This window comes from Eretmochelys imbricata, chromosome 7, assembly GCF_965152235.1.
Source record: "Eretmochelys imbricata isolate rEreImb1 chromosome 7, rEreImb1.hap1, whole genome shotgun sequence".
In the NCBI taxonomy this organism is placed as follows: Eukaryota; Metazoa; Chordata; order Testudines; family Cheloniidae; genus Eretmochelys; species Eretmochelys imbricata.
Window position 1 is genome coordinate 72110409 of NC_135578.1, and position 26139 is coordinate 72136547.

The 26139-nt window shown below is 40.8% G+C and overlaps 1 protein-coding gene across 5 annotated transcripts in view; it reads right to left on the reverse strand.

Annotated features, from left to right (window-relative positions):
- The window catches only part of PARG (poly(ADP-ribose) glycohydrolase), a 126077-nt gene that overhangs the window by 85769 nt on the left and 14169 nt on the right, over nt 1–26139 (reverse strand). For all 5 annotated transcript variants that reach the window (XM_077821338.1, XM_077821337.1, XM_077821336.1 and 2 more), the window contains exons 5-7: nt 24343–24465; nt 23220–23303; nt 17153–17227 (exon numbers count right to left, since the gene is read on the reverse strand). In XM_077821338.1, the coding sequence (XP_077677464.1) occupies nt 17153–17227; nt 23220–23303; nt 24343–24465 (282 nt within the window). The remainder of the gene's footprint in view (nt 1–17152; nt 17228–23219; nt 23304–24342; nt 24466–26139) is intronic.

A 26139-nucleotide genomic window follows, 5' to 3' on the forward strand; every position in this document is an offset into this window, starting at 1 on the left:
AAACATATGTATTTGCAATAAAGCAATTAATTTTCATTCAAAATAAGATGTATGCAATGATGTTCTAGTCAAGATTCACAGACACAGATCTGTATGTAAAGAAAGAAAACAAGGAACCTTACACCATGACAGAGCCATACTTTTCATAAGGATCCAGTAGCTAGAACGAAAAGATGAGCAGGTGAGGATTAAAAGAAAAAAATTCTTTCTTCAGTCTGAATGACCAACAGGACAGATCACTTGTTTCTGCTGCTATAGCTACATAAAGATTTACCTATTTCCATTAACTTTGACAAATTATGCCATATTGTTTTAGTCTGACAGCTGACTCTGTTTTCTATAGATTTTACCAGAAATTATATAATGGTATAGACCTTGACTGATCCTAAAAATAAATTAATAAGAACAGCAGATTTTAGCATCTTAAAGCCAAAATAAAGTGTATCCGAGCTGCAAAGGGCCAGAAAAGAGGGAGGACTGGTTTTATGGCATGACCCTCCTTTCCCTTGACTCCAAAGATTGAGCTCTGTATCTGGGAAGGGATGGGTCAGAAGGTTAGCCCATTTCTGGGGCAATGTCACCATCCCCAGCCTCATAAGGAGTACCCAAGTAAGTGATGAATGAATCAACATTCATTTATGCAGCTTCCCCCACACAAAAAAAGGAAACCCTATAAAAGAGGAGGGTTGGGAGCCATAGAGTCCCTCCTAAAGGAACTGTGTTTAAATGGAAACTGAGAGCAAGAATGGACGCACCTGGTCTTGAACAAATTTCCTGACACTCAAGGCATCGGGCACAGAAATCCTCCCCTCCTAATCTGCATAACCAAATCCAGGGCTTGGAAACAGCTAGTGTGTGCCCACACACCATACCAGCATCTCTCTGAAAAACGTGAATAGCAGCAATATCTCAGCTGCTTTCTTTTTTTTTTTTTTTTTTAAAAGGTTTCTAGCTATTCGGGTTGCTAAGAAAGCTGTAAAAATTTGAACTGAGTTTAGCTGATGCAGAAATGTAAGCTGTGGAGAGCCTGGAACAAGAGAGGTGTAAGCTGCCCACTCATCTCAACTCAGATGCCCAGTGATAGTAAACCATATTGACATTTAAATTATTTCATTCCTCATAAGAGAGGGTAGATCACAGGTCTTTTTCATTTCTTGAGTGACATCATTTTGATTCTACAAGGGGTATTGGCGTGAACCCACCACTTCCCTTCTGCCACATCAAGAAGGAGCCCACCAAAACATGTACAAGCCCCACCAAGGGGAGCTAAGCTCAAGGAGTCTGAGCTACACTCATTTCGATTATTCACATGGGAGAAGTTTCATTTTTGTGGATGAGCTTATAATAGTATCACCACCACTTCCTCTCCCCACCTCAGTCTGACTGCTGGCCATTTCCCACTTCTCATCTCTTTTCTTCACAGAAAATCAGTCAGGAACTTCATGAGTCCAGACTTTCCATTTACAAACCTCTGTGTAGGAATAACCTACAAAGTTGACAATTTGTCCTTTAATGACATGTTTAATATGAACATTTAACCTTTTTTTTTTACCGAATGAGGTAACACAAACATCAATCCATTAAGTGTGGAGGGTCCTGAAGTATATGTACTCATTGCCTGCATGTATAGAATGACAAGACCACAGCAGACAACTGGTGTCTCACACCCACCCCACTCTGCAGTAGAAGATAAAGCAAGATATGATCACTGGGTCTTTTGGTTTTGATTCCTTTCTTTCATTTAAGTATAAGAGGCAAGTACATTATTTCTATTACTTAGCAATTGATTTAGTCTGCAGCAAATTCTGGCAGTGGTGACATTTATTTTCTACTACTAAAAATCAAAATTAAAACCCATAGACTTCCTTCTCAAGGAGGGAAGCTGATTCTGACTCCAGCCCTGAGCTGTTTCACCAGCAGCTTTACTGTTAGTTTAAATACTGCTGCTATGGTTGCTCAGTTTTATACAGAGGCCAGAAATCTCTGAGCTTGACACAACTCCCCTGTACAATCAGTGTACAACAAACTCTGTGCCAACTCTTCTGCTGGTTACTCTGGCAGAATTCCAATGATTCTACTGAAGACTGGGTTCTGAAGCTGGAGAAAGCCTCCAATTTGTGAAATCAATGGAGTGCCAATTTGGCCCTACTCGTTTAAGTCTCTGCTACATTCTATATAAACAAAACTAAATTTGCAAGCTGGGTTTTGTTTTTGCACTGGTCACTCCAACAGTGTGTACAACGGTGCCATGTCTATTTAAAATTCAAAAGTTTCTCCAACTCTTCAAAGAATGGCGCAGTCACAAGCAACAAAAGAGCAATTCACAAAGCAGCGTCAACAGTATGCTTAAGCTCAAAAAGTTTAAAAATTGTAGGAAGTAACAAAGGATGTCTTTAGCAGATATAACCCTCTTTGTCCTTGGAATTAACTTCCCGAGACAAAGCAGAAGCAATTGGAGGTGGAGCCTTTCACAGATCTTGGGATTTGGCTCAGGCAATCCTTTGCCCACTCAGAGAATGATAATTGGAAGTGGAATGGTAAATATACACTAAAGGAAAGGAAAAAAGTTACAAAAATAAACAGAGCACTGTTTATAGGGGACCATTAAATAAAACCCACTGGTCTGTTGTCATATAGTGAAGCCCCACCACCATTAGGTTACCATCATCTCACCTTGGGACTGCGACAGCCCCAACCCCAGCAACATCCCCCCTTTCCACCTCCTGCTCTTCACCCTTACTTTCATTGCCTACTCTTTCCTATCACTTTGGAACTTTTCCTCCTTGCCATCTGATTAGAGCCCAGCATGATTTTCAAGCAGCAAGATTTTCATGATCTAGCTGACAATATTAGCAATGATGTGCAAACGAATCACACACGTGGTTAGCCACTGTTAGAAAACAAGAGAAAACTGTGTGTCAATTCCATACACGTCAACAGAATTGTCCACCTACCAGATATCAATCCCAGGTAGCATCCACTAGGGACAAGTGAGCCATCTTGACTTAGGAGGAATTCTGTGCAATACTACTTAGTTATGTTTAAAAAAGTAAAGTGTTCATTTTAACTTTGTTTCTTACAAAATGTTTTAAGACAATGTTCCTTATTTCTGGAATGTGAGTTTTGCGTTCACACATTAAATTGCATCCTGAAAGAGACTATTCCTAAAACAGTGTATGAGCTCCCTCTTGCGTTGAAAAAACACTAGAGCTACTTGGAATGTTTTGTCAAAACCAAAATGTTTCAAGGAGACTTGACACTAGGTGGGTGAGGTAATATCTTTTATTGGACCAACTTTTGTTGGTGAGAGACAAGCGTTTGAGCCACACAGAGCTCTTCTTCAGGTCATATTACCTCACTCACCTTGTGTCTCTAATATCCTGGTACCGACATGGCTACAACAATCACAGAGACTTATCAGTTTCAACAAAAGTTTTTGTCAGGAAAGTTGAGAAAGAGAGATACTGACACCTATAAGTCTGGTGGGTAGGGGACTGGCTTGAGACTTGGGAGACCCCAAAGTGATCTGGAATAAAAAACTCTGCTCTGAATCAGGCAAATAAGCAACTTGAATACGAGTCCCCCACATCCCAGGCCAGTTCCCTAATCACCAGTCTTCTCTTCTCCAATCACTTGCAAATCCAAAAGCTCATCTTTCAAGCCCAAAAGTGGAAATTTCAACACAACTCCATTTTTGAGAGGGGAAGGAGAAAACATTCAGAAGGTTTTGTTTTGATGTGGAACAAAATCAAACGTCAAAGCCTTGAAAGTTGCCACGAAATGGAATAACCATCCTCTGGCCAGCTCTAAAAACACTCAAACAATCAAACAAACAAAAAACTAACAGTCTCATTCTGAACACCTGCAGACACTCAATATGCAATTTATTTGGATTTAAACCAGTTTTTCTTAGCCAGTAATATGGCAAAAAATACACAAGAACATAAAAATAGCCCTTCTGGGTCACACCAAAGGTCCATCTAGCCCAACATCCTGTCTTCCGACAGTGGCCAGTGCCAGGTGCCCCAGAGGGAATGAACAGAACAGGTAATTATTAAGTGATCCATCCCCTGTCGCTCATTCCCAGTTTCTGGCAAACAGAGACTAGGGACACCATTCGCGCCCATCCTGGCTAACAGCCATTGATGGACCTATCCTCCATGAATTTATCTAGTTCTTTTTTTAACCCTGTTATGGTCTTGGCCTTCACAATATCCTCTGACAAGGAGTTACACAAGTTGACTGTGCGTTGTGTGAAGAAATACTTCCTTTTATTTGTTTAAAACCTGCTGCTCATTAATTTCATTTGGTGACCCCTAGTTCTTGTGTTATGAGAAATAGTAAACAACACTTCCTTATCTATTTTCTCTACACCAGTCATTATTTTATAGACCTCAATCATATCTCCCCTTAGCCGTCTCTCTTCCAAGCTGAAAAGTCCCAGTCTTATTAATCTCTCCTCATACGGAAGTTGTTCCATACCCCTAATCGTTTTTGTTGCCCTTTTCTGAACCTTTTCCAATTCCAGTATATCTTTTTTGAGATGGGGCGACCACATCTGCACACAGTATTCAAGATGTGGGCGTCCCATGGATTTATATAGAGGCAACATGATATTTTCTGTCCTATTATCTATCCCTTTCTTAAATTACTCCCAGCATTCTGTTGGCTTTTTTGACTGCCGCTGCACATTGAGTGGGTGTTTTCAGAGAACTATCCACAATGACTCCAAGATCTCTTTCTTGAGTGGTAACAGCTAATTTAGACCCCATCGTTTTATATGCATAGTTGGGATTATGCTTTCCAATGTGCATTACTTCGCATTTATCAACATCAAATTTCATCTGCCATTTTGTTGCCCAGTCACCCAGTTTTGACAGATCCTTCTGAAGCTCTTCGCAGTTTGCCTGGGTCTTAACTATCTTTAGTAATTTTGTATCATCTGCAAATTTTGCCAGCTCACTATTTACCCCTTTTTCCAGATCATTTATGAATATGCTGAATAGGACTGGTCCCAGAACAGACCCCTGGGAGACACCACTATTGATCTCTCTCCATTCTGAAAACTGACCATTTATACCTACCCTTTGTTTCCTATCTTTTAACCAGTTACCAATCCAGGAAAGCACCTTCCCTCATCCCGTGGCAGCTTACTTTGCGTAAGAGCCTTTGGTGAGAGTCCTTGTCAAAGGCTTTCTGAAAATCTAAGTAAACTCTATCCACTGGATCCCCTTGGTCCACATGCTTTACTGACCCCCTCAAAGAATTCCAGTAGATTGGTGAGGCATGATTTCCCTTTACTAAAACCATGTTGACTCTTCCTCAACAAATTATGTTCATCTATATGTCTGACAATATTCTTCTTTATTATAGTTTCAACCAGTTTGACCGGTACTGAAGTCAGGCTTACAGGCCTTACGGTTATGCCCCTGAAACCACAATTTAAGAGCTGTACATGACAAAACTGAACGAACTGCACATAAATCAGTCAATTAATCACTTTTTACTGTCTGGTGGCTAGAAAATATAAAATAATCATCTTTGTTTTGTCTTAGCTGTAGTTCAAAGCTGCTGCAGGAGGTTAAAAAATTTAAACTGTAAGGATTAAGTTGGTAAATAGTGTGATCAATATGACAAAGCAAAATAGTTTGTACTATATAAACCTAATGGAACATGCTCAGTGTGTATTAAAGCACAGCAGTATATCAAAACCAGACAGTGAATAAGCTGTGGAATTACTATCACTGGGGATAATCAAGAAAGCCTGTGGAATTACTATCACTGGGGATAATCAAAACTAGACTGTACACTACCCATCCATCAAGGTAGTTAAGGGATAATTAAATTGATCCTGCCATGACACAGGGGAATAATTCTATGAGAAATGTCTAACACAAATTGTTTGATGTGCATATGGATGCGTTTAATTAACATTACAGAAAAAGGGTGTTTGTTTCTTCTAGATGATATATTTTCCAGTTGAATGCTATGGGTTCAGTGACAAAGTTCACAAGTAAGGGCTGGTCTGGGCTAATGGAGTACTGTCCAATATGTTAAAACTCTTACTTCTAAAGTTCTGTGTTTTAACAGTTCAAATGAAACAATTGAGCAGGCGGTACATACGTGTACGGCCCTCCACATAGCAAAAGTCCTTTGGTACATAGGCAAGACAAGGTGGCATTTAGGGGGAGGGGAGTACAATCACACAGAATTGACTCTATGTTGGCTCCAAACAGACTAACATGGCATTGAGCGATCAGGGGTAAGCCACAGAAAGAGGTCACTAGACAGCACTTTTGAGGAGTCAGTGGCTGTAAGACCCTGGACTTCTAACACAAGAATATGGAAAGGCAACAATTGCTCTTCCAGCCTCCAGGCTGGAGCAGGACAGCCACAGAGATAGTTTCTAGGTTGCCCCCCTCCCAAAAAATAAAATATTCCAACACTGCTTAGTTCTCCCACAAAGCCGAGAGGCTTTGTGCAAAAGAGGGAAGGGGTAAAGCACTAAATCTCCCCCTTTGTAAAGAGTAACTCCCTTCAAATATGAATTACACAGATGCATTGAAAGCACAACCTATATCTGTACTTAACCTATAAACACAGTGCATGTCCAAAGAAGACACATACACCATCATGCAGCTCCACAGGCACCGCCTGCCTTAAAAAGCGTGGCACTGAAGGAGTGAAGATCCATGGAGTTAAAAGGTACCAAGAGCACTTGATATCTAAGTTGTCACTTCTTCAGCTCATATCACAGTTCAGATTTCTTAGAATAGTACAAGTAATATATAGCAATCTCAGATAAAATGCCTCAACTGTTTTAACGACACACACAAAATGTAAATGTCATGCTTCGTTAGGTCTAGCTCATCTTATCTAATGGGTCTGATTAGCTCCCTTGTGATTTAAACAGTCCTTTTTAATTAAATTAAACTGAGCCGTAAAATAATGCAGTCTGTACTGATTAAAACATCCTCTGATTCATGCTGGGAAGGAGTCCAGAAAGAGTGAGAATTTCCATTAAATTTTAAATCTGAGATTCCAAAGCACAAAGAGAAAACAAACGTCAGGTGGCATCTTGTAAAAGTATGTAATATATTTGTAGTACTGACTACCTTCAAAATATCTGGTTTGCAGTCACCCCTGAGGCTGTAGCAAGTCTATGAGACCACAAAACTTGCAGAACACACACCTGAAAAGGCACATTCCAAGAGATACCCAAAAAAAAAAAAATCAACCTTAAGCATGATTATAAGTCATACAAGACTGATATTTGATAACTTGCTTCCACAGCTTTACTCGCAAACAATATAAACAGCATTCCAAGCATACATGTAAAAATTCAGTCCTTTTTATTAGCATGTTTGTACTGTATCTCAGTTAATTGCCACACATATATAATGCATAAAATAGTATTCTGTAGCTCCAATCCTGCTATTCTATAGTCCCAGTCAGTCCATTAAAGGGACTGGGATTCTTCCCACACTAGCACTTGCAGATCCTTCTCCAGGATTAGGGTCTCAGAATGTTGTACAGGCTTTATGTCAGTCTGTGCTGATTGACTGATCTGCATTACTTGTCTTAGGCTTTGGTGACATGCATTTGATAGTTGAGGAAATAGTCTTTCAAAGAAAAAAACAAAAAACACTTTTTGTACTTAAAACTATTAATCAAATAAAGAACTCTAAGAGAAAATTAAACATAAGTTTTAATGACAATAATTAGCGCTTATATTATGCACTTAAAATTTCCAGAAGTGCTGGGCAAACATTACTTACACCCGTCTTTTTGGGAAAGTGAAATAACTTAAAAAAGTTAATAGGTCAGATTTCCTCTGGGCATGAAATCCGTCTCAGCTAAGTTTATTTAAATTTATAAATGCCCTCACAGGAGCCTATTGCATAAATATACAGAACACCAATACAATAATAATAATGGACTGATCACCCCACCTTAACAGAAATTGGAATAATAAAATAAATCCAATCCTTTGCCCACTCAAACACTTCATGGACTTTGCAGCATGCCTAGAAGGTTAATAAATTTGGGATGGCTCCAGAGAGTGGAAGACTGCTAGAGCAAGGTCCAAGGGCTTTTCTGAAGAGTTCCCAGATAGAATCCCCCCCCCATTTACAATAAGGAAGCTGTACCGCTATCACTGGTTTCAACTGTGATAATATAGTACAGGAAGAGAAGCATCGAACAGGACCTTAGGCATGAAATGTGTGAAATGTTCAAGTAGTCATCACAAGATACACAATAAGGATATTTATCTAAGCAAAAATACTAACACAGTGAATAGGTTTGTCAAAATATTGCATGGATTAATTCTATACAGTGAACTTCTTATGCTTGAAAGATATGCTACTACACTTTAATTATCTAAAGTCAACTACGAGGTTTATAAGCAGCTTGATCACACATTCATTATCTTATAAACAATAGCACCTAGGTCAGGGGTGGGTAAACTATAGCCTGCAGGCCACATCCGGCCCGCCAGATGTTTTAATCCAGCCCTTGAGCTCCCACTGGGGAGCGGGGTCTGGTGCTTGCCCCTCTCCTGCCGAGGACCAGGGTTGGGGGCTTCTCCATGTGGCTCCCGGAAGCAGTGGCATTGCCCACTCCAGCTCCTACATGTAGGGGCAGCCAGGGGGCTCCACTCTGGATGCTGCCCCCACCCCAACCGCCACCCCTGCAGCACCCATTGGCCAGGAACCGCGGCCAATGGGAGCTGCAAAGGGCTGCGCCTGCAGATGGGGTAGCGCGTAGAGCCTCCTGGCCATGTCTCCACGTAGGAGCTGGAGAAGGGACATGCTGCTGCTTCCAGGAGCCGCTTGAGGTAAGCGCCACCCGGAGCCTGCACCCCTGAGCCTCCCCCCGTGCTCCAACCACCTGCCCTGATCCCCCTCTCACCCGCCAAACCCCTTGGTCCCATCCCAGAGCACCCTCCTACACCCAAAACTCCTCATTCCCAGCCCCACCCCAGAGCCTGCACCCCCAACCAGAGCCCTCATCCCCTCCCGCACCCCAACCCCAATTTTGAGAGTATTCAGGCCCACCTCACAATTTCTATTCCTAGATGTGGCCCTCAGGCCAAAAACTTTTCCCACCCCTGACCTAGGTCCTGTTAAATGATTGCATTAAAAACATACAAAAATCAAATGTGATGTACAGTTTATTAAAAGAAAAAAATAAAATAATTAGCCTGACCTAAAACACCCAACAAAACAAAAACAGATAATAAGGAAACATGTCCCAATGGATTTACCTGGGGAAAATAAACATCGGATCCCCCAGTGACATACGAAAGGCAGCACTAAGTATTTCCTTCCAGTGCACATAGGTGAATTCAACAATACATTGTTCCCCTTGGTATTCCTACTCACTGTCAAGAGATATGTGCAAAAGTATATGCATATGCAAATGTATTTTTGTTTCTGCTATCAAATCAGTGTTTCTCAGAGCTTTACGTAGAGCTACAAATTGTAATTAAGTGTTAACTCTTACTCTGTAAGTAATCTGCCATTAAAAGGAATAAATAAGCCAGAAATATTCAGGAATTCATACCGCAGAAGCCTCTTCGTGCGTCTTTCAAAATTAATTAGCCATGGCTTTTATAAAATAATCTGAAAATAAAGTGCAAAAATGAAGGCACCTTTATTCTTGATGGATTGGAAAAACATCTTATCTACACACTTTTCCAGATGGTCATATAATGCCAGCCATAACATAACAGATGTTTTATGATTCAGTCCAACATAATTTAAAAGAAACAAATCTACATAACTTCTGATGTTAGTATTTCAGCCTTTCATGCTTACTTGTGCAATTAGTGCTGTGCCTCTCAAAAGCATTTTTGACTTCTTACAAAAAACATAAGAGTAAAAAATCATTGTAATTTCACCTTCAGTATTTCACTATTTATGACTTGCTTTCTACCTTGCATTGTCCCTCACTCTACTGCTCCTTTTAGCTGTGTGATACAACAAATAATTGCATTAGACAGGAGTATCCCTTGTGGATCAGTCAGGACGTAGAGGAAAAATAATTCCTACCATAGCACTTTCTCCCCAGACCAACAGGGTTTAACATGGGTTCTACTTTCCCTCACCTCAAAACCACAAAAATTTATTTTAGAACTGCAGCCTCCCAAAAAGAATCCAATACATGGATTAGGAAAAGTGTGTTATGCTCAAGATTTGTTTCAAAGGTTTTAAAGATAAATCCAAAACACACTACATTTTTTCTTAGAAATCCAAATAAGTTAAATCCAGGAACGCTGTGAGGAAGAAAATCCTCTATTTGGAATCAGACGATGTTAATTCAGGTTAACTGTTTTTTAGAAGCTGTCTGATGCAGAGCATTATTTCAACAATGTAAATTTCACTTTCAAATGTACTAGGCATACAATAAGTGGTAAAATCAAGAGGAATGTCTTAAAACACACGCTTCCAAAAGCACCCTGAATGCATTAGCACAGGCAATCTTCATTCTGTAATGTATTGTCACATATTCCTGTGAAAAATTGCCACATTAAGAATATTGATTCATTGAGAATATAAGTTATTAGGCAAGTGTTTTGGATTTAATTTAGTGGAACGCTAACAGGAGAGCCATAAAACAAAGCATGTTAGCTTCTGCTGTTTTCAGCAGCTGGCAGAGAGGAAGACCAACATAGCACTTAAAATGCAAAAAACACTAAATATTGCCACTTCAGCTCAGCACCATTTTCAATTTTCTAATCACAGATAGAATGATAAATTGCAGTTAATATGTTCACCTTTACCTTATTCTGATAGAAATATGACTAAATCCATTACAAACACACAGTTATTGTTTTATCTAGATAAATACTTCCTCCCTCAAATCCCTTTTCACTTTCTAATGACATATGAAACTGCTGAAAATTCCAATCTATAGCACTTTACAGGGCTTGGAAGGCTGGAGGGCAGTATTTTTATTTCTTAAATTCACCCACTCCTCCCTAAAAGACATCTGTATTTATAATATTAAACTGGCTATCAGGATCAGCTAATAAGCCTACTATACTGATCCTACACCACAGACCGGGATACAAAACAGCTCCGTTGACATAAAAGCCACAATGAACCACAAAGAAAACTGCTGCTTATGTAGAATAAAATAGCTATTTTACATCCTCAAGACTGATTTATGTCTCTAAGGAGGTAACTTTGGGAGTTACCTAACTGCATGCCACTTGTTCTACTTATAGGAGGCTTACTTCCTACAAATTTCCTTGTTTTTCCTGCATTTAAGCAAGTTCCCTTTGCGCTGGTTGCCAGGATTTTTAAATAATGTAGATACTTTTTTTTTTAATTGATTTTACAACTGTGTAACAAATGTTTAGAGTATAAGACACTCCCTATCTTGAAGGATTTAAATTATACTCTAAGTCAAATCCCACAAGTATAACTGAGGAAGTATGAGAGTTAACTGCAATATCTAGTCCAGGTAAACATATATTCCTACATCCAAAAACTATCATCTCAACTTTTTTGCTTTAAAAAACATGAATACTTAGTAATATTCTTTAACACCTTTTAAGAAAAATCCTTCCATCCAAACAGATGTGAGCAAAAGAATACTAGAAATTCAAAAAAGAAAAGGGATTAAGATTAGGTGGATACGGCAGAAGAGACACTACTCTGCCAAAGATGGATTCAATAAAAAAATAAAATAAAATCCACCATATTCCCTAGTTTGAAACATTTAAAAAAAATCTCTCTCTGCATTCAACCTTACTAACCAGCAAAATATGTTTAGCAATGCCAGGCTAAACAACAATATTTCATGCCTTTTAAGACATCAGTTGTCAATGGCCGAAATCCAAGAATTGAGGTTTCCTGTGCAAACTTAAACTACCTCGATTGTATGTATGTATGTATGTACTATAAACTCAAATTATAATTTGTTTTACAGGGCCCCTAAGTCATTCAGTGCACAGAATGGACAATGAATGAGGCAGAAAGTTTCAAGTAGAGAAAAAAGATGTTCTCTTGTGTTTAAGGCACTGGACTGGGACACAGCTGAGCTGGGACTCTGCTACTTCTGTCAGACTTTCAATATGACGTTGGTCCAGACTATGAAAACGAATACACACAATGGGGCCAATTTAAGATTGCACAAGGAACCAAGTTCTGCCATTTCTTAACTTTCAAGTGCTTGACTTTGCAACCTTACCATTGTTATAAAATGTATTTTATATATTCTCAATGAAAGCACCCGCATATCTAGCAGAATTATATCCATCTGCTTAGGGCCACCAAATCGTAAGCTCTTGCTCCTGCCCAAGGCCCACAACCAGACTGTGTAATTTAGCCCTATAATCAGGTAAGAGACCAAGAATAGTCAATTCAAAAATACTTGGGTATTTTTTATGAGGGCATCACCAAGCCACATCGATCTGATCTCTTAAACACATTTCAGGCTGTATATTGTACCCCCATGCACTTTTCTACAAAGTAACCATCATCCCCATCTTTTACTGTTACTTAACTGAAACAAATGACCCTCAAAAGTTAACTAGCTGTATACAGGTTGAGCTGACAGAATTATACAATGTCAATGGACCACCTGTGCATTATCATTCTGACAGCCAACAGGGGAAGTCCCTTTTGATCTTGCCCTCCTTACATCACTCAGCCTTTGGAATTAGCAGCACCTTTGGCAAACTAGAACTTTGAAACTTTCCCATATGAGAATGATAGAGACACTGGGTTGCGTACAGGAATCTGTTTCTAAACCAGTTTAAAAAGCCAAAGGAGCTTTAATATTTAAAACACTCACCCAAAGGTTTAATACCTATCTTAATAAGTATTGCTGTTACAATTAATTTGAATTTTACATTTAAAAATTTAAAGAATGACCCTGTATTTTGACTATATAACAATTAAGAAAATCACAAGCAGATCCACAAGACAAGAATTTGCTAATAGGATAGCATGAAACAAACTAGTGGGTGAGGAGCATTGAGCACACAGAAGATGCATCAGGAGATTGCAATGCCCGTTACTCTGAAACCATTCTTTGGAATAACATTGTTAAATATTTATTATATACAGATATGGCCTAAAAGTTACACCCAGATACAAATGGGCCCCAGTGTGCCATTACAGCAGACAGGGCTATCCAGAGGACAATAGTGGAATGCAGTTAGAATTGTGGAGGCTCAGCTCTTCTGAAAATCAGACTGTACAGGACTTAGTTAAAAAAACCACAGAAAGTAAGCAGTGGCTGTGAATGAAAACAAAGGTTCTTGTCTTAGTCTCCAGCTCTAACAACAAAATCACAATTTTATACTTTTTTGTACTAATTTTGACCCATATTCAGCAAATTATTTCCTCTTAGTCAAGTGACTTGCCACCCCCTGGACTTTTACTACTATAGCTAGTTTTGCTTTCATCCCACCCTCTCAAATGGACTTAGTAAATAGGAGAAAGCATCAGTAATCAGTAAAACTGTAAGTGCTAGCTCCCAAAGTCAATAGGTTCAAACTCTGCACTTCACTCCAGCTGGCATGTTTAGGTCAATCTGCAACCATCTCCACTGAGTGCCCACAGAAGCTCAGCTTTTCATTCAATAGCTCCTGTGCTCTGGTACTGCAAAGTAAGCAAAAGAAGAGGTTTTGATAATTTATGGAACCTTTCAAAGTTTTCATGTTCCTCAGTCCAAAATGGATTTAAAATAATTTCTCGATCTAAAATATATAGTTTTTTTTGTTTGCAGTGTTGTTGTAGCTGTTTTGTTCCCCAGATATTAGATGGATGATGTAATATAATTTACTGGACAAACCTCTCATAGTGAAAGAGACACGCTTTTGAGCTTACTCGGAGCTCTTCTTCAGATTTGTAAGATCAAAAGCTTGAATCTTCAACCACAAGAAGTTGGTCCAGTAAAATATACTACCTCACTCACCTATCACTCTGATAGTTTTTTGGGGAATTCAACTTTTTAACATGTATGAATACATGCATTTCCATGAAGTGATTTAGTTATGAGAGTAATGGGGAAGTTAGAAAATTTGGAGAGGGAAATTCCTGCGCTATAGCTCTAGACATTTAATTTCTGAACTGGGGGATGGATTTATTCCCTTTTTGTACAATTTATGTGATTTTCATTATTCTTTGTTTAGTATACCAACATACACTATTCAAGCCTGGTCTGCAGCTCAGACTTTGGTACAGCTTTTCTCAATTTCTCTGGGAATCTCACAAATAAATCACTGTTACTGTGTGACAGAAACTGCCTTCCCACCTTTGGATGGATTAATGCCCACTGTAGTTTATTTCCCTATTGTTCCTATCTTCTCCAGTACCAGCTGATATTACTTACTGCCTCTGGCTGATGATCTCCCAGTCTGATCATCCACAGTTTTTGAACTCCCACAGCATCACTTGCATGCATTATGACAAGCTCAGAAACATTTGTAGCTGTGCAGTATCAGTTTCAAACATTCGAGTGTATTCTTCAATAGTACTTTTGATAAAAAAACATTGGGGATTGAAACAGGGGGATATTGGTCCTTTAAAGGGAAGAGGCCAGGTCATCTGTGACTGGTCAGTTGACCCCAGCTGAGCTTAAAGCAAGGCACGTGGGCCATATATTTGGGTAGAGACAAAGACAGTGAAGGAGTCAGTCAGAAAAAGGGCAGCTGAGAGCTGCCAGAGACCAGGAGACTGTAGGAATTCCCTGAAGGAAGCTATAGGTTAATGGGGCAAGGCTGACAGGAGAGACGTAAGAGTGATTTGATAACTGACCACTTAGGATAGAGAGCCAGGGCTAATGGCTGAGAGCAGGAAAGGAAGTTGCCTACTGACTTTAAAGTGGGAGAGCCACCACCAGAAAGGGACGAATGCAAGAAAGCAGCAGAAGGGTTTGCCAGCTGACCTCCCCAAGGTCCAGGGCCAAAGGCCAAAGGGCTGGAGAGGGATGAAGACAAGAAACAGAGCAGAGGGAGCTGCCGGCTGACTCTCAAGCTGGAGTTGAGGGCCAGAAAGGGCTGATGGGAAATAAGCAGCAGAGGAGCTTACTTGATGGCCTGTCTGAAATGAGAGGTTAATGGAGCAGGGGAAGTCATGGACTGCTTCCTGGATGAGGATGAACTTCCAGCAGAGAAGCGTTGTAGGGGGAAGAGGGATGTGTGTTCTCCACTGGGAAGAACAGGGTTGCATCCCTGCTGGAAGGTCAGGGATAGCTGTCCTGGCAGAAGGTCAGTAGAAGACTAATGAAAAACCCAGGTGTGGTAGAATACACTAGAGTGTGGTATGTCCCAAATTAACGGACTAGAAGTCATGGAATTTTTAAAGAACTACATACACTGTGGGCAAGTAATACATGATGTTTTAAGCCTTCTGTTATGGACTAAATTGCACTAGATTTGGTAATAAACTGGCCCCAATGAGGATATTATTGAGTAAAGAAAGCTAGTACAGAGTTGCAGGTGACTCTAAAGGAGGGAAATTAAGGCCAGTAGGCCTGTTTTGCCACAACCTGCTGCTGGAGGGTACCCCAGCAGGGTCGTCCTATGACAGGGGTTTTCCCACCCCTTTTTTATAAGTTGTTATATTTTTTTGAAATATTATATTGTTTGACAATATTATAGGGAGCATCTTCAACAGACCAGATTAATTTCTGGTGGTGCAGCCAAGGTTGCAAGCTCTGAGTGGTGGAAAGCACACCAGGAGCAAAGATGCAAAAAAATACCCACAACCACTGCTAAGCTAGTGGCATGAAAGCTAGCCAATGCAGCCCCAAAAGAAGATGAACTAGGACTAGGAGGGGGCATCTCCAGAGAGGCCTGAAGACAGACTGATTCAGCACCTCTTCAAGACAATCTTGACAAGGAGGGCTCCCTATGAACCCATAAGCAGTTTTTACAGCTGCCCTTCTGCAGCAGTGTCACCGCCATGTTGTCCCAGAACCAAATCCCACTCCAATCCAGCTGTCCCTATGAGCATAAGAGAGGTATTGCAAAGAACAGCCTGCTTTCCCACATGGATCAAGTTGACCAAACGTTTTTACACGTACGTACTGTATGAACTTACAAAAAGGCAAACACATGAATTATGAAGAAAACTACTAAACACCAATTGTTTAGATGCACAGCTACTTTTGGATACTTATTGTTTCTCCTATGAAATTTTTGCTTCTGTACAAATTGGTCAACAAAAGAAAATACATTTTCTTCTATATTTTATAGTAAAGCAGGCATATTTCAAATTTTCTGGCATATCTTTGTAATGGACTACCAAAAACTTCCCAACAAGTTCATACCATATTAAAAATTCTCCTTTATAAAACATTTATTTTGACTATAACATTCAATACAAATCAAATTCAATTTCAACCATACCTGAATTACCTACTGGAGAAGCCCCCGGACGGAGACCCATCCATAATTTTTATCACCAAAACAAAGGCAGTCTTGTGTATTTTCCAAATACATTTCTTTCTCTCCTTCCAACTCAGAATCTGTGTCTTTTTTGGGGCTCTTAAACTCAAGATACAAACCCTTTCTTTGTAGTCTATTTAAGTTCTTGTACTGCCTTCATCAACATGGCATCTGAGCACTTTGCAGAAGTGCATTAAGCAATGTTACTAGCATCTGTCACCTGTAGCTCTCTTCCCCCATCCTCTTGCCAGGGGGAAAGTTTGAAGATAGAGCAATTGCCCCATCTTCACGAAGGTTTGTCTAAAGTTTGAAATCAAGACCTCCCGTACCTTAAAAAAAATATACTGCTAGACTTACAACCAGTCTCTGTGTCAGGGAATGAAACTGGGGAGAAACATAAAAATAAGTTTCTTTTTAATATAATGTTTCTTTAGAAAAACACAGTAGAGTTTACTAACAAATCTGGCAGCATAGCAGGATGATCACAGATTTTTTCCTGGAAGCAAACGGTTCAGGAATGCTCTAAAACTTCTGAGCTAGTCATGCAAAATCTAGAATGAAGCAAATGCCTCGTATGCACTAACCAAAGTATTACATTTGGGCCAGTTACAGAAATGTGCAGCTCGTGACTCTTGTTAGAAGGGAAAATGAAAAAAAAGTAACACAAGATATATAGTAAATATAGCCAGAATTCATTGAATTATCTTTTACATTTTCAGTTTTGAAGTAAACTTTCTTTACCTTATCACAGAAGTCAGTAAGAGCAGTAAAGTCCCACTTCTTGGCATAAGCAACATTATATCTCAATATAGCCTCCTATGGGGAAAAAAACACACATACTGGAATAATAAATACAGATTCTTGGTTGGCATATGACAATTCACTGAAGTTTATCTTTTCGAAGAAATAGCACCATCTACTGGCAGATAAGTATCTTAACCCAAAACAAACTTGCTATCTTGGGGCCTCACCTGAAGGCTTTATATAGACAAAAAACTCCCCTTGTAGTTGTCAGGAGCTTTTGCATGTGTAGGGCACTGGAGAATCAAAAGCATAGCAAGGTTAAGCAGAACAATTAAAAACAGAGAAACAAGGACCAGGCCTAAACATAATCTTACCAAAAATAATTCCAAGAAAAACTGACTTAGTTCTTAATTTACTCTTTGTCCGTGTGTATTTGACTTTATGATTTCTTTTTGTCTAATTTAAACTCACTTTTTGTTTTTGTTTTTTTTAAACAAAGAACAACATTTCTAAAATATCAATTTTACACTGCTTCAAGAAATTAGTCAGCCTCAAAACACACGCTAGGAATTGTTGACAAAAAAATAATTTAATAGTTGCTATGTCATTCATGAAACATATAAAAATTGAGCATTTTCTTTAGTCATCACAGGGCATAGAGGCTTTTTTTAATTGTTTTTAAAAAAGGTTTAAAGCCTTTCCAGCAGCCTCAATTCTTGTGAAATAGAAATAGAAGCAGGAATTCCTGACAGCCCTGAGCTCCAACAGATTGATGTGGAGATTGGTTTTCTGAGCTGTCCATTTGCCCTGAGGCATGAGAGCATTGAGATGAGTTCCCCATCCCAATAGCGATGCATTGGTCGTTAAAGTCAGTGATGTAATTGGGTGACAGAAGAGAATGTCCATGAAGATGTTGAATTGATCTTTCCACCAATCCAGGGAGTTCCTCACTTATAGAGGAACAGTCACCTGTCTGTCCAAGGTGTTTCTGATTGGAGAATATGTCATTCTGAGCCAACCTTGAAAACAGAGCAAGGGCCAGGTGGCTGGAAGACAGCACTGTGTCATAGGAATGGCCCTTGGAAGACCAGGATTGGCTCCTGTCAGAGGTGAACAGTCACTACCACCACGACCTTGCAGAACAGCCTTGGGGCAGAGGAGATACTGAAGGGAAGTACTCTGGAAACGATCCTGGTCTACAGTGAATCATAAATATTTCCTGTGCGAAGGGTGTATCATATGGAAATAGGCATCTTGTAGGTCGAGAGCTGAAAACCAATCCCCCTTCTCTAGTGAAGTAATTATAGCTGCCAGAATCGTCATCCTGAACTTCTGAGGCTTTACAAACTTGTTCAGAACTCTTAGAGCAAAGATCAGTCTCCGCCCTCCATCCTTCTTTCATATGAGGAAATACTTTGAGTAAAACCTCTTGCCCCTCTGAGGGGCAAGGACTGGCTCTGTTGCTTCTAAAAGAGGAGTTCACCTTCCATCTTAATACAACCTCATGAAAGGGGTCCCTAAAGAGGAATGGGGAAGGGGAATTGAAAGGAGGGAGTGACATACAACGGATGATATAGTGTGATGTTGTAACCTCTATAACCCACTTGTCTGTAGTAATGCACCTCCAGGCTTGCTGAAAATCAGAAAGGCAGTCCCCAAAGAGAGGGTGGAGGGCAAACAGTTGCAGCTGTAAAACCAGAGATGCAGGAAGATCTCAACTCTCAACCAGCCTCTCAAAACCGCTGCTTAGGAGATGGGTGAGTGGTCATGGAGGGCAGGTGGGTTGTCCTTTTTCTCTGAAACTTATGTCTTTTCCTGCGGTGTTCAGTGGACCTATGGAATCCAGAGAACTGATCAGGACGTGATCTCCAGGCAGCTTGTGACCTACTAAACTGTCTCTTATTAGTAGGTGTATATATGCCCAGGAAATATAAAGTAGCTCCAGAGTCCTTCAGTGTATGCAAAGACTCATCTGTTGTCCCCAAGAAAAGCCTGCAACCACTGAAAGGGAGGGCCTCAACAGTTTTCAGTACTTCTCTTGGAAATCCCAAGAGCTGGAGCCATCATGCCCTGCGCATAACTACCACCATGGAGATGGACCTGGCAGCAGTGTCCACAGCAACTAAGGATGTTTGAAGAACAGTCCTGGCCAATAATTGCCCCTTTGAAATGGACTGGAATTGCTCCCCATGTTCCTATCCCAGGTGTTCAATAAAAGCCATCAATTTATTATAGTTTCTGAAATGGATTGCCTGATAGTTCATGATCCTGAACTGCAGGATTGCTGATGAATAGGACTTCTGTCCAAAAAGATCAAGTCTCTTATGGTCCTTGTCATGTGGAACAGAAATGGAGAAGTGCTGCCTGCCCTACTTGTTTACTGCATCCACTACTAGGGAGTTCAGTGGAGGGTGGGAGAACAAGAAATCAGAGTCCTTAGGGGAAATATAATATTTTTTGTCTGCCCTTTTACACATGGGTGGAATAGAAGAAGATGTTTGCCATACAGTCTTAGCGGGATCCAGGAGTGCCTCACTGATAGATAATGCCACCTGGAGGGTGTTGTTGACAGTAGAATATCTAATAGCTTATGCGTGTTGTGAATCCCCGACCTCTTCAAGTGGAATTTGAAGAGTGTCAGCTACCCTCTTTATGAGGTCTTCAAATTGCTGAAAATCACTGGCCCTGGAAGATGGTGGAGGCAAAACTGCTTCGCCTGGAGAAGAGGATGAAATTGGTGTTTGAGGGTGATTTCTTCATCTGCCCTGGGCTCCTGTTCCTAAAAAGTGTCTCTTCCTGGGGTGAGGAGGGTATGGGGTAGCTGGTTGAGGAGGAGAGGACTGAACAACCCTACTCTCGTGTCTAGAGAATTGCTGTCAGTAAGCAACCCAGAGATCCTAGTATGCCCATTGAAGGGGCCGATACAGGAATGGGGGTGGCATATAGGGTTAGTTCCGCCACCCTTGATGATGGTTACACTCTTCCCTATGACTGTCAAAGAATGGGTTCCTGACAGGCTATGTTGGGGAACCCTGGACTCAAATAGAAGACCCCTTCATCCTCCTCAACACTGTCCGATGGAGGACATAGAAAAGGATGGAGAACCCTGAGGTACAGGGGGACTCCAGCAGTCTGGAGACTGAGGTCTCAGTACTGAGAGACACTCAGTGCTGACAAGGAACTGGGATTCCGGCTCATATGTTATGGATAGGGCCCTACCAAATTCACAGTCCATTTTGGTCAATTTCATGGTCATAGGATTTTAAAAATCATAAATTTCACAATTTCAGCTATTTAAATCTGAAATTTCACAGTGTTGTAATTGTAGGGATCCTGAACCAAAAAGGAGTTGGGGGGGGGGGGTTGCTAGGGGGTTGGGGGGGTACTGCTACCCTTACTTCCCCACTTCTGCAGGTGGCAGCACTGCCTTCAGAGCTGGGCAGCTGGAGACCAGCAGCTGCTGGCCGGGAGCCTAGCTTTGAAAGCAGAGCCGCCGCCATCAGCAGCGCAAAAGTAAGGCTGGCATGGCATTGCCACACTTACTCCTGTGCTGCTGCCTGCAGAGCTGGGCCCTCAGTCGGCAGCCGCCACTCTCCGGTCACCCAGATCAGAAGGCAGCAGCGCAGACGCAAGGATGGCAAAAGCATCACCCCCCTAAAATAACCTTGCGACCCCCCTGCAACTTTCTTTTGGGTCAGGACCCCCAATTCGAGAAACCCTGGTCTCCCACATGAAATCTGTATCATAGAAGGTAAAAGCACACAAAAGGCCAGAGACCATGGCAGGAGACCAGATTTCACGGTCCATGACGCGTTTTTCATGGTCGTAAATTTGGTAGGGCCCTAGTTATGGACAAGTCCCTCACATATCTGAACTCTTGAGGTACGGAGTAGGGAAGCTGTACCAATGTGGTAGCTATGGACATGGTAGCCAAAGCTGACAGTATCACCGATGGCAGGCATACCAGCGTAGACACTAATGGAGTCTGGCACCATTGCTTCCTCAGTACCGAGGGTGCCAAATGGGTAGGTGCCGACATGGACCTGGAACTGACAGTACCGGACAACGGTGTTTATGCTTTCCCTCCTTCTCCCTGTCAGAGCCATGTCTCTCCCTCGAGCTCCAGGGCTTTCTGGCTCCACCAGTACCGGATGAGGAGTCCTTCTACTCAATGGTACCAAGCCAAGAGGTCAAGGCATTGGAGACTGTAGCTCTTCAAAGGGGACTGGGCTTTTCTGGAGCGGGCTCTTTCAGATGAGAGTCCACGCTCCTTTTTTAGGAGCCCTTTCAGAAGCCTCCAACAACATTCACTTCTTAAGGGGAGCCTGTGCCAAGGTGGGGGGGACAGGACGGGGGGGAGAAGAAATCTCCTGACCTGACTCAGACACTGAAGTGAGCACTCAAACATTAACAGTCTGAGCTTAACCTTCTTGTTCTTCCTTGTCCTCAACTTGAGGAATAGGCAGAAATTGCACCGCCCCAAACAATGGATACACTTAGAGTGGCTATTGCTCACAGGTATAGCCTCTCAGAAGGAAAGGCAACATTTGAAGCCTGGATAGCCAGGCATGTCCTGCCAGAAAGACAAGGCTCCCCAAGGAAAAAGAGAAGAGGGGGGAAAAAAACCAATCCTCTCACTACTAACACTCACTAAGTAACTAACTACTACTAACAACGACCTACGCTCACAAAACTTAAGCTATAAATATAATTTGAAATAACTGAGGCACGCTCAAGGAGTGCATGCTAGAGCTCCATCTGAGGCCAAGGTGGTAAAAAAGGAAACGAGGGTGGTTTTCCCAAGCATCCATCTATGGCTTCAATGTCCAGCACAAGGAGGCATATGGCGCACATGAAGGCTGAACGAGTACTGTTACTAGAAAAATCTCCAAACAAGGGCTTGAGAAGCAAATGCGCAAGGAGGTATGTTTGGAGAAGTTACAGTGCAGCTTGCTGAGGAAAAGGCACTAGAGAAAATATTTATGAGAATTTAGAAGAATACCACTTATGTCTCTTGCTCATTTTCAGTATCTCATTTACATCTGAAAACTGGTACACAAGACCTGCTACTTTTGAGTGAAAAGCAGTTCAGAGTGTTAAAAATGCCATGGTGCTCAGTGAGGACTTAGAGTGGAATCTGCTCTTTGCTTGGTCCAAAATAGCCCAAATCTGGGGACCATCTTGGTACTCTGCATGTGTCCTCTGTTGAATGGAGTTTTGGAGAGGGCTGAAGATGTGCTTCCTACAACAATGAAGGGGAAGAAAGGAATTTTTGTAGGTAGCTGATGACATGTTGAAATGATTATTTAACGCTGCTGGCATTTTATTGTGTTATGGCATCTAGAGACTTGAACTAGCGTCTTTATGATTTAAATAAATACAAATAACCACATTAAAAAGAGAAACTGCCTGATGTGTTTTGGACCTAACTCATACAAAACTAACCAGAAAATGAAGGAAGGCGCACACACACAAGCTAAATCTGACCTAAATTCTATTTTTTCCAGCTTTCTTCCACATTTAAATGGTCTAGCCTATTAAAACAATTAGATGGTAGGTTAAGATTCTGTATTCAAATTTCAAACCCATGAGCAGGTAGGATTGGTTTCTTTTTAAATTGCTAAATCAACAGTTCCTTTAAAAAGGAAAAACAAACAAAAAACAAAACGTGACTTAAGGATAATGCTGTTAGGCATTTATTGTGTTTAACCAGGCAGTGAGGAAAATAGCTCTGCTACTACACTACATAAAGGGATACCATCATTTAAAAAAAAAAAAATCACATTCCTGCCTGCTATGTTTCTTTAAACTAATGTTATCAAACACACCTAAGGGAACAAAGTGATTAGAGAAAAAATATCTCTTTTTCCAGTATCTTTACTTTGTGCATTTGACAGCACATTTTGCAGAATGAGTTTCACATTTCCCTGTATGGTCACTTTCTTCAGTTGTTTATGTGGGTCCATTCATCAGCAGAGAAAAAAAGAAAAAAAAATTAGGATTGGCAAAGGCACTCCTAGACAGATATAGGACCCTTGACTTTATTTTAGATTGCTGGCCTTACCTTCAAATCATGTGAGCTGGTGAACTTGTTAAGTAGTGCAGTCTGGATTAGCTCCCATCGGCTTCCAGCAGTCCTATCACCATTCTTTAAAAAATAAAATAAAAAACATGAACAAAGCAAAGAAAACACTTCAGCTAATAAAACTGTATTTGACCACCCAAGCCAAAAAGCACGTAGCAGTAAAATATTCAGTGTTATTGACAGTATACCACAGTATAACTGTAGAGGGGAGAAAAGGAAAAGGGGTTCTCTATTTGCCTACTTTTAGAAAGAACTATGCTTTGAGCACTTGTGTAATTTGCTAATTAATGTCTCAAATCACACTGCATTTTGCTTTAAATTTTTTTTTTTTAAATTGGGACATTTGTTAAACGATATATAAAGTGCTCTCCTTCCTACTGACCACACTGTTAGTCTTTTCTATACTACCCCCTCAGCCATAAATAATGCATTAATGGACCTTAATGCAGGAAATGGTTGACCAAAACATTACTAAAGGAGACCACTGTTGGAAGAAGTGAGCTTAATAGCTGAAGACCCTCCACCAGAAACAGTCTGCCTCTAGACCCAAAGGTCGCACATCCATGAACAGTAGACAAAAGTGCCTCATATATCCTCTCAACTACCAAAATGGTAAAGTGGCAAAGAGAAAGTCCCTAAACGAGCCAAGTCCCAAATGACGTAGGGCTTTACAGATTACAAACACCACCATCAATCACACCCAGAATCAGAAGGAAAGCCAATACAATTCACAAAAATCAGAGGTATTCTATGCTCATTATACTAGGCAAGGAAAGGTGGTATCATCAAAGCGGTAGGAGACGAGACGAGAGAAGGCTCTCCTTTTTTTGCATGCCCAACCTGCCCCTCAGCCTTTTTCCCTACCATGTATACTATTCATCACACAGATGGCTAAATGAATTATCGGCTGGCAGAAGAGTTCTCTTCTTCTGTCTGAAGCTTAGCTACCAGACCAGATAGACCAGTGTTCTGGTTCAGTATGGCAAACTGAACATCTACAACTGTAGTAGAAGGCAGGGTCACAACTCCTTACCATATCTGTCTCAGTTTTATTGCCCAAACTTTCATTCATATTTGTAAGGAAATTTTTTTTTAATCTTACCTCATCCTCTACAGGGTATAAGTTTTGTTCTGAACAAGGCATTTTAACATGTTTATTATCCCACAAATCTTTATAATGAGTTGGAAAAGGTTTGGGCACCTCTTCTTCCCTCAATAGATCTACCTGCAACAAAGAATAGAAAGAAAATTCATGCTATGCAAAGTGCTTGTGAAAGCTATCTAAACAATAAGAAACAGAAATCCTCATGAAAAGTGAGTACACAGCCAAATTTTGGCCACAAATCCTTTTCCACACGTTCCATCAAGTTTAACAGCAACTATACCCAACATCTAAGAGCAGGCATTGACCCATATTATATAGTCTTAGACATAACTCTGGTTACGTGTACGCTACCGCTGTAAGTCAATCTAAGTTACACAACTCCAGCTAGTGAATAACATAGCTGGAGTTGACATAGCTTAGGTCGACTTACTGCGGTGTCTACACCGTGCTGGGTCGATGGGAGACACTCTTCCATCAACTTACCTTGCTCTTCTTGTTCTTAGTGGAGTACCAGGGTCGATCGGAGAGTGCTCTGCCGTCAACTTAGCAGGTCCTTCACTAGACCCGTTAAATCAACTAGCGGTGCATCAATCCAGCAGTAGTGTAGACATGGCCTCAGACACACACGTTTGTGTAACACTGCTCCTGCCTGGGCTTTCTGTGAGGATTGAACCCAGGACCTCTGGATCTAAAACAGAGTGCAGCTACTGCTTGAGCTAAAGCACCTGGTCAAATAGGTCAGCAGTAGTAGACTCAAACTTCTGTATGCAGTCTAGCCACCAGAAGGGGACAAAAAGCCACATTGTGCTGGTGTGGGTTACACTTGTTTTCAGTCTAAGACAGTAGGATATTATAGTAAGAAAACAATCATTTTGGTGAAGACACTTTCATTACAAATTGATCATTTTCAGGTATTTACATAACATTTTCTGAAATTACTTTTTTGGGGTTGGAGGAGCATACTTCCCCTTTTAAGAGGCAGGCTTGAGCCTACAACCAAGACAGCCTGGGTGTAATAAAGGAGGCCCCCTGCCCAACTTAGGGCTTGGTAATTTAAACAGGAACAGGAAACTGAGCAGGAGGAATGGGTCTAGAAGCCCTCCAGGCTGCAAAGGACAGTAGTCTCTCCCTCACGCTCCAGAGGGCTAGCCTAACCCAGCTAGAGGATTTCTTTGTGGACTTTTAGTTTGGAAATTCTGAAACAGGGTCATCTGGTAAGGGCCTATGAACTGCTGTTACAACTGCTCCTTCCCTAAGACCTTATTAAAGGGGATATACATATGTTGTTTCAGCTTAACCTTGCCTGGATTCTTTAGAGTGGATTTACTAATAGATACAGTTGGAAACATTGCGGCCAGGTGTATCTCCTGCACGTATCTGGCCACAACGGTCACACAGGGAAAGCACACACCTTTTACAGGTGAAAAGCTATTCATTTTTATACACAGCCCAAAAGTGGATTAAAAAAAATTGTACAATTTAGTTTGGCCTCTTTTGAGCCATCAGAATGCAGAAAATTATTTTTTCATGCTTTTACAAAATGTATTATATGCTGTTCTGCTTTCTAATAACTCAAACATGGATATATTTTAAAAACTCCAGACATAGCACATTTGTAATTCTCAGTGTGATATTACTGGGTGAGCTTCTATGGCCTGTGTTATGCAGGAGGTCAGACTATACAATCATAATGGTTCCTTCTAGCCTAACATTCTATAAAAAAGTGTGATCATTTTAGTGCACTTTGAAATAAATGTAATATATGCAATCATTCCAATGTCTGATCACCTGCTA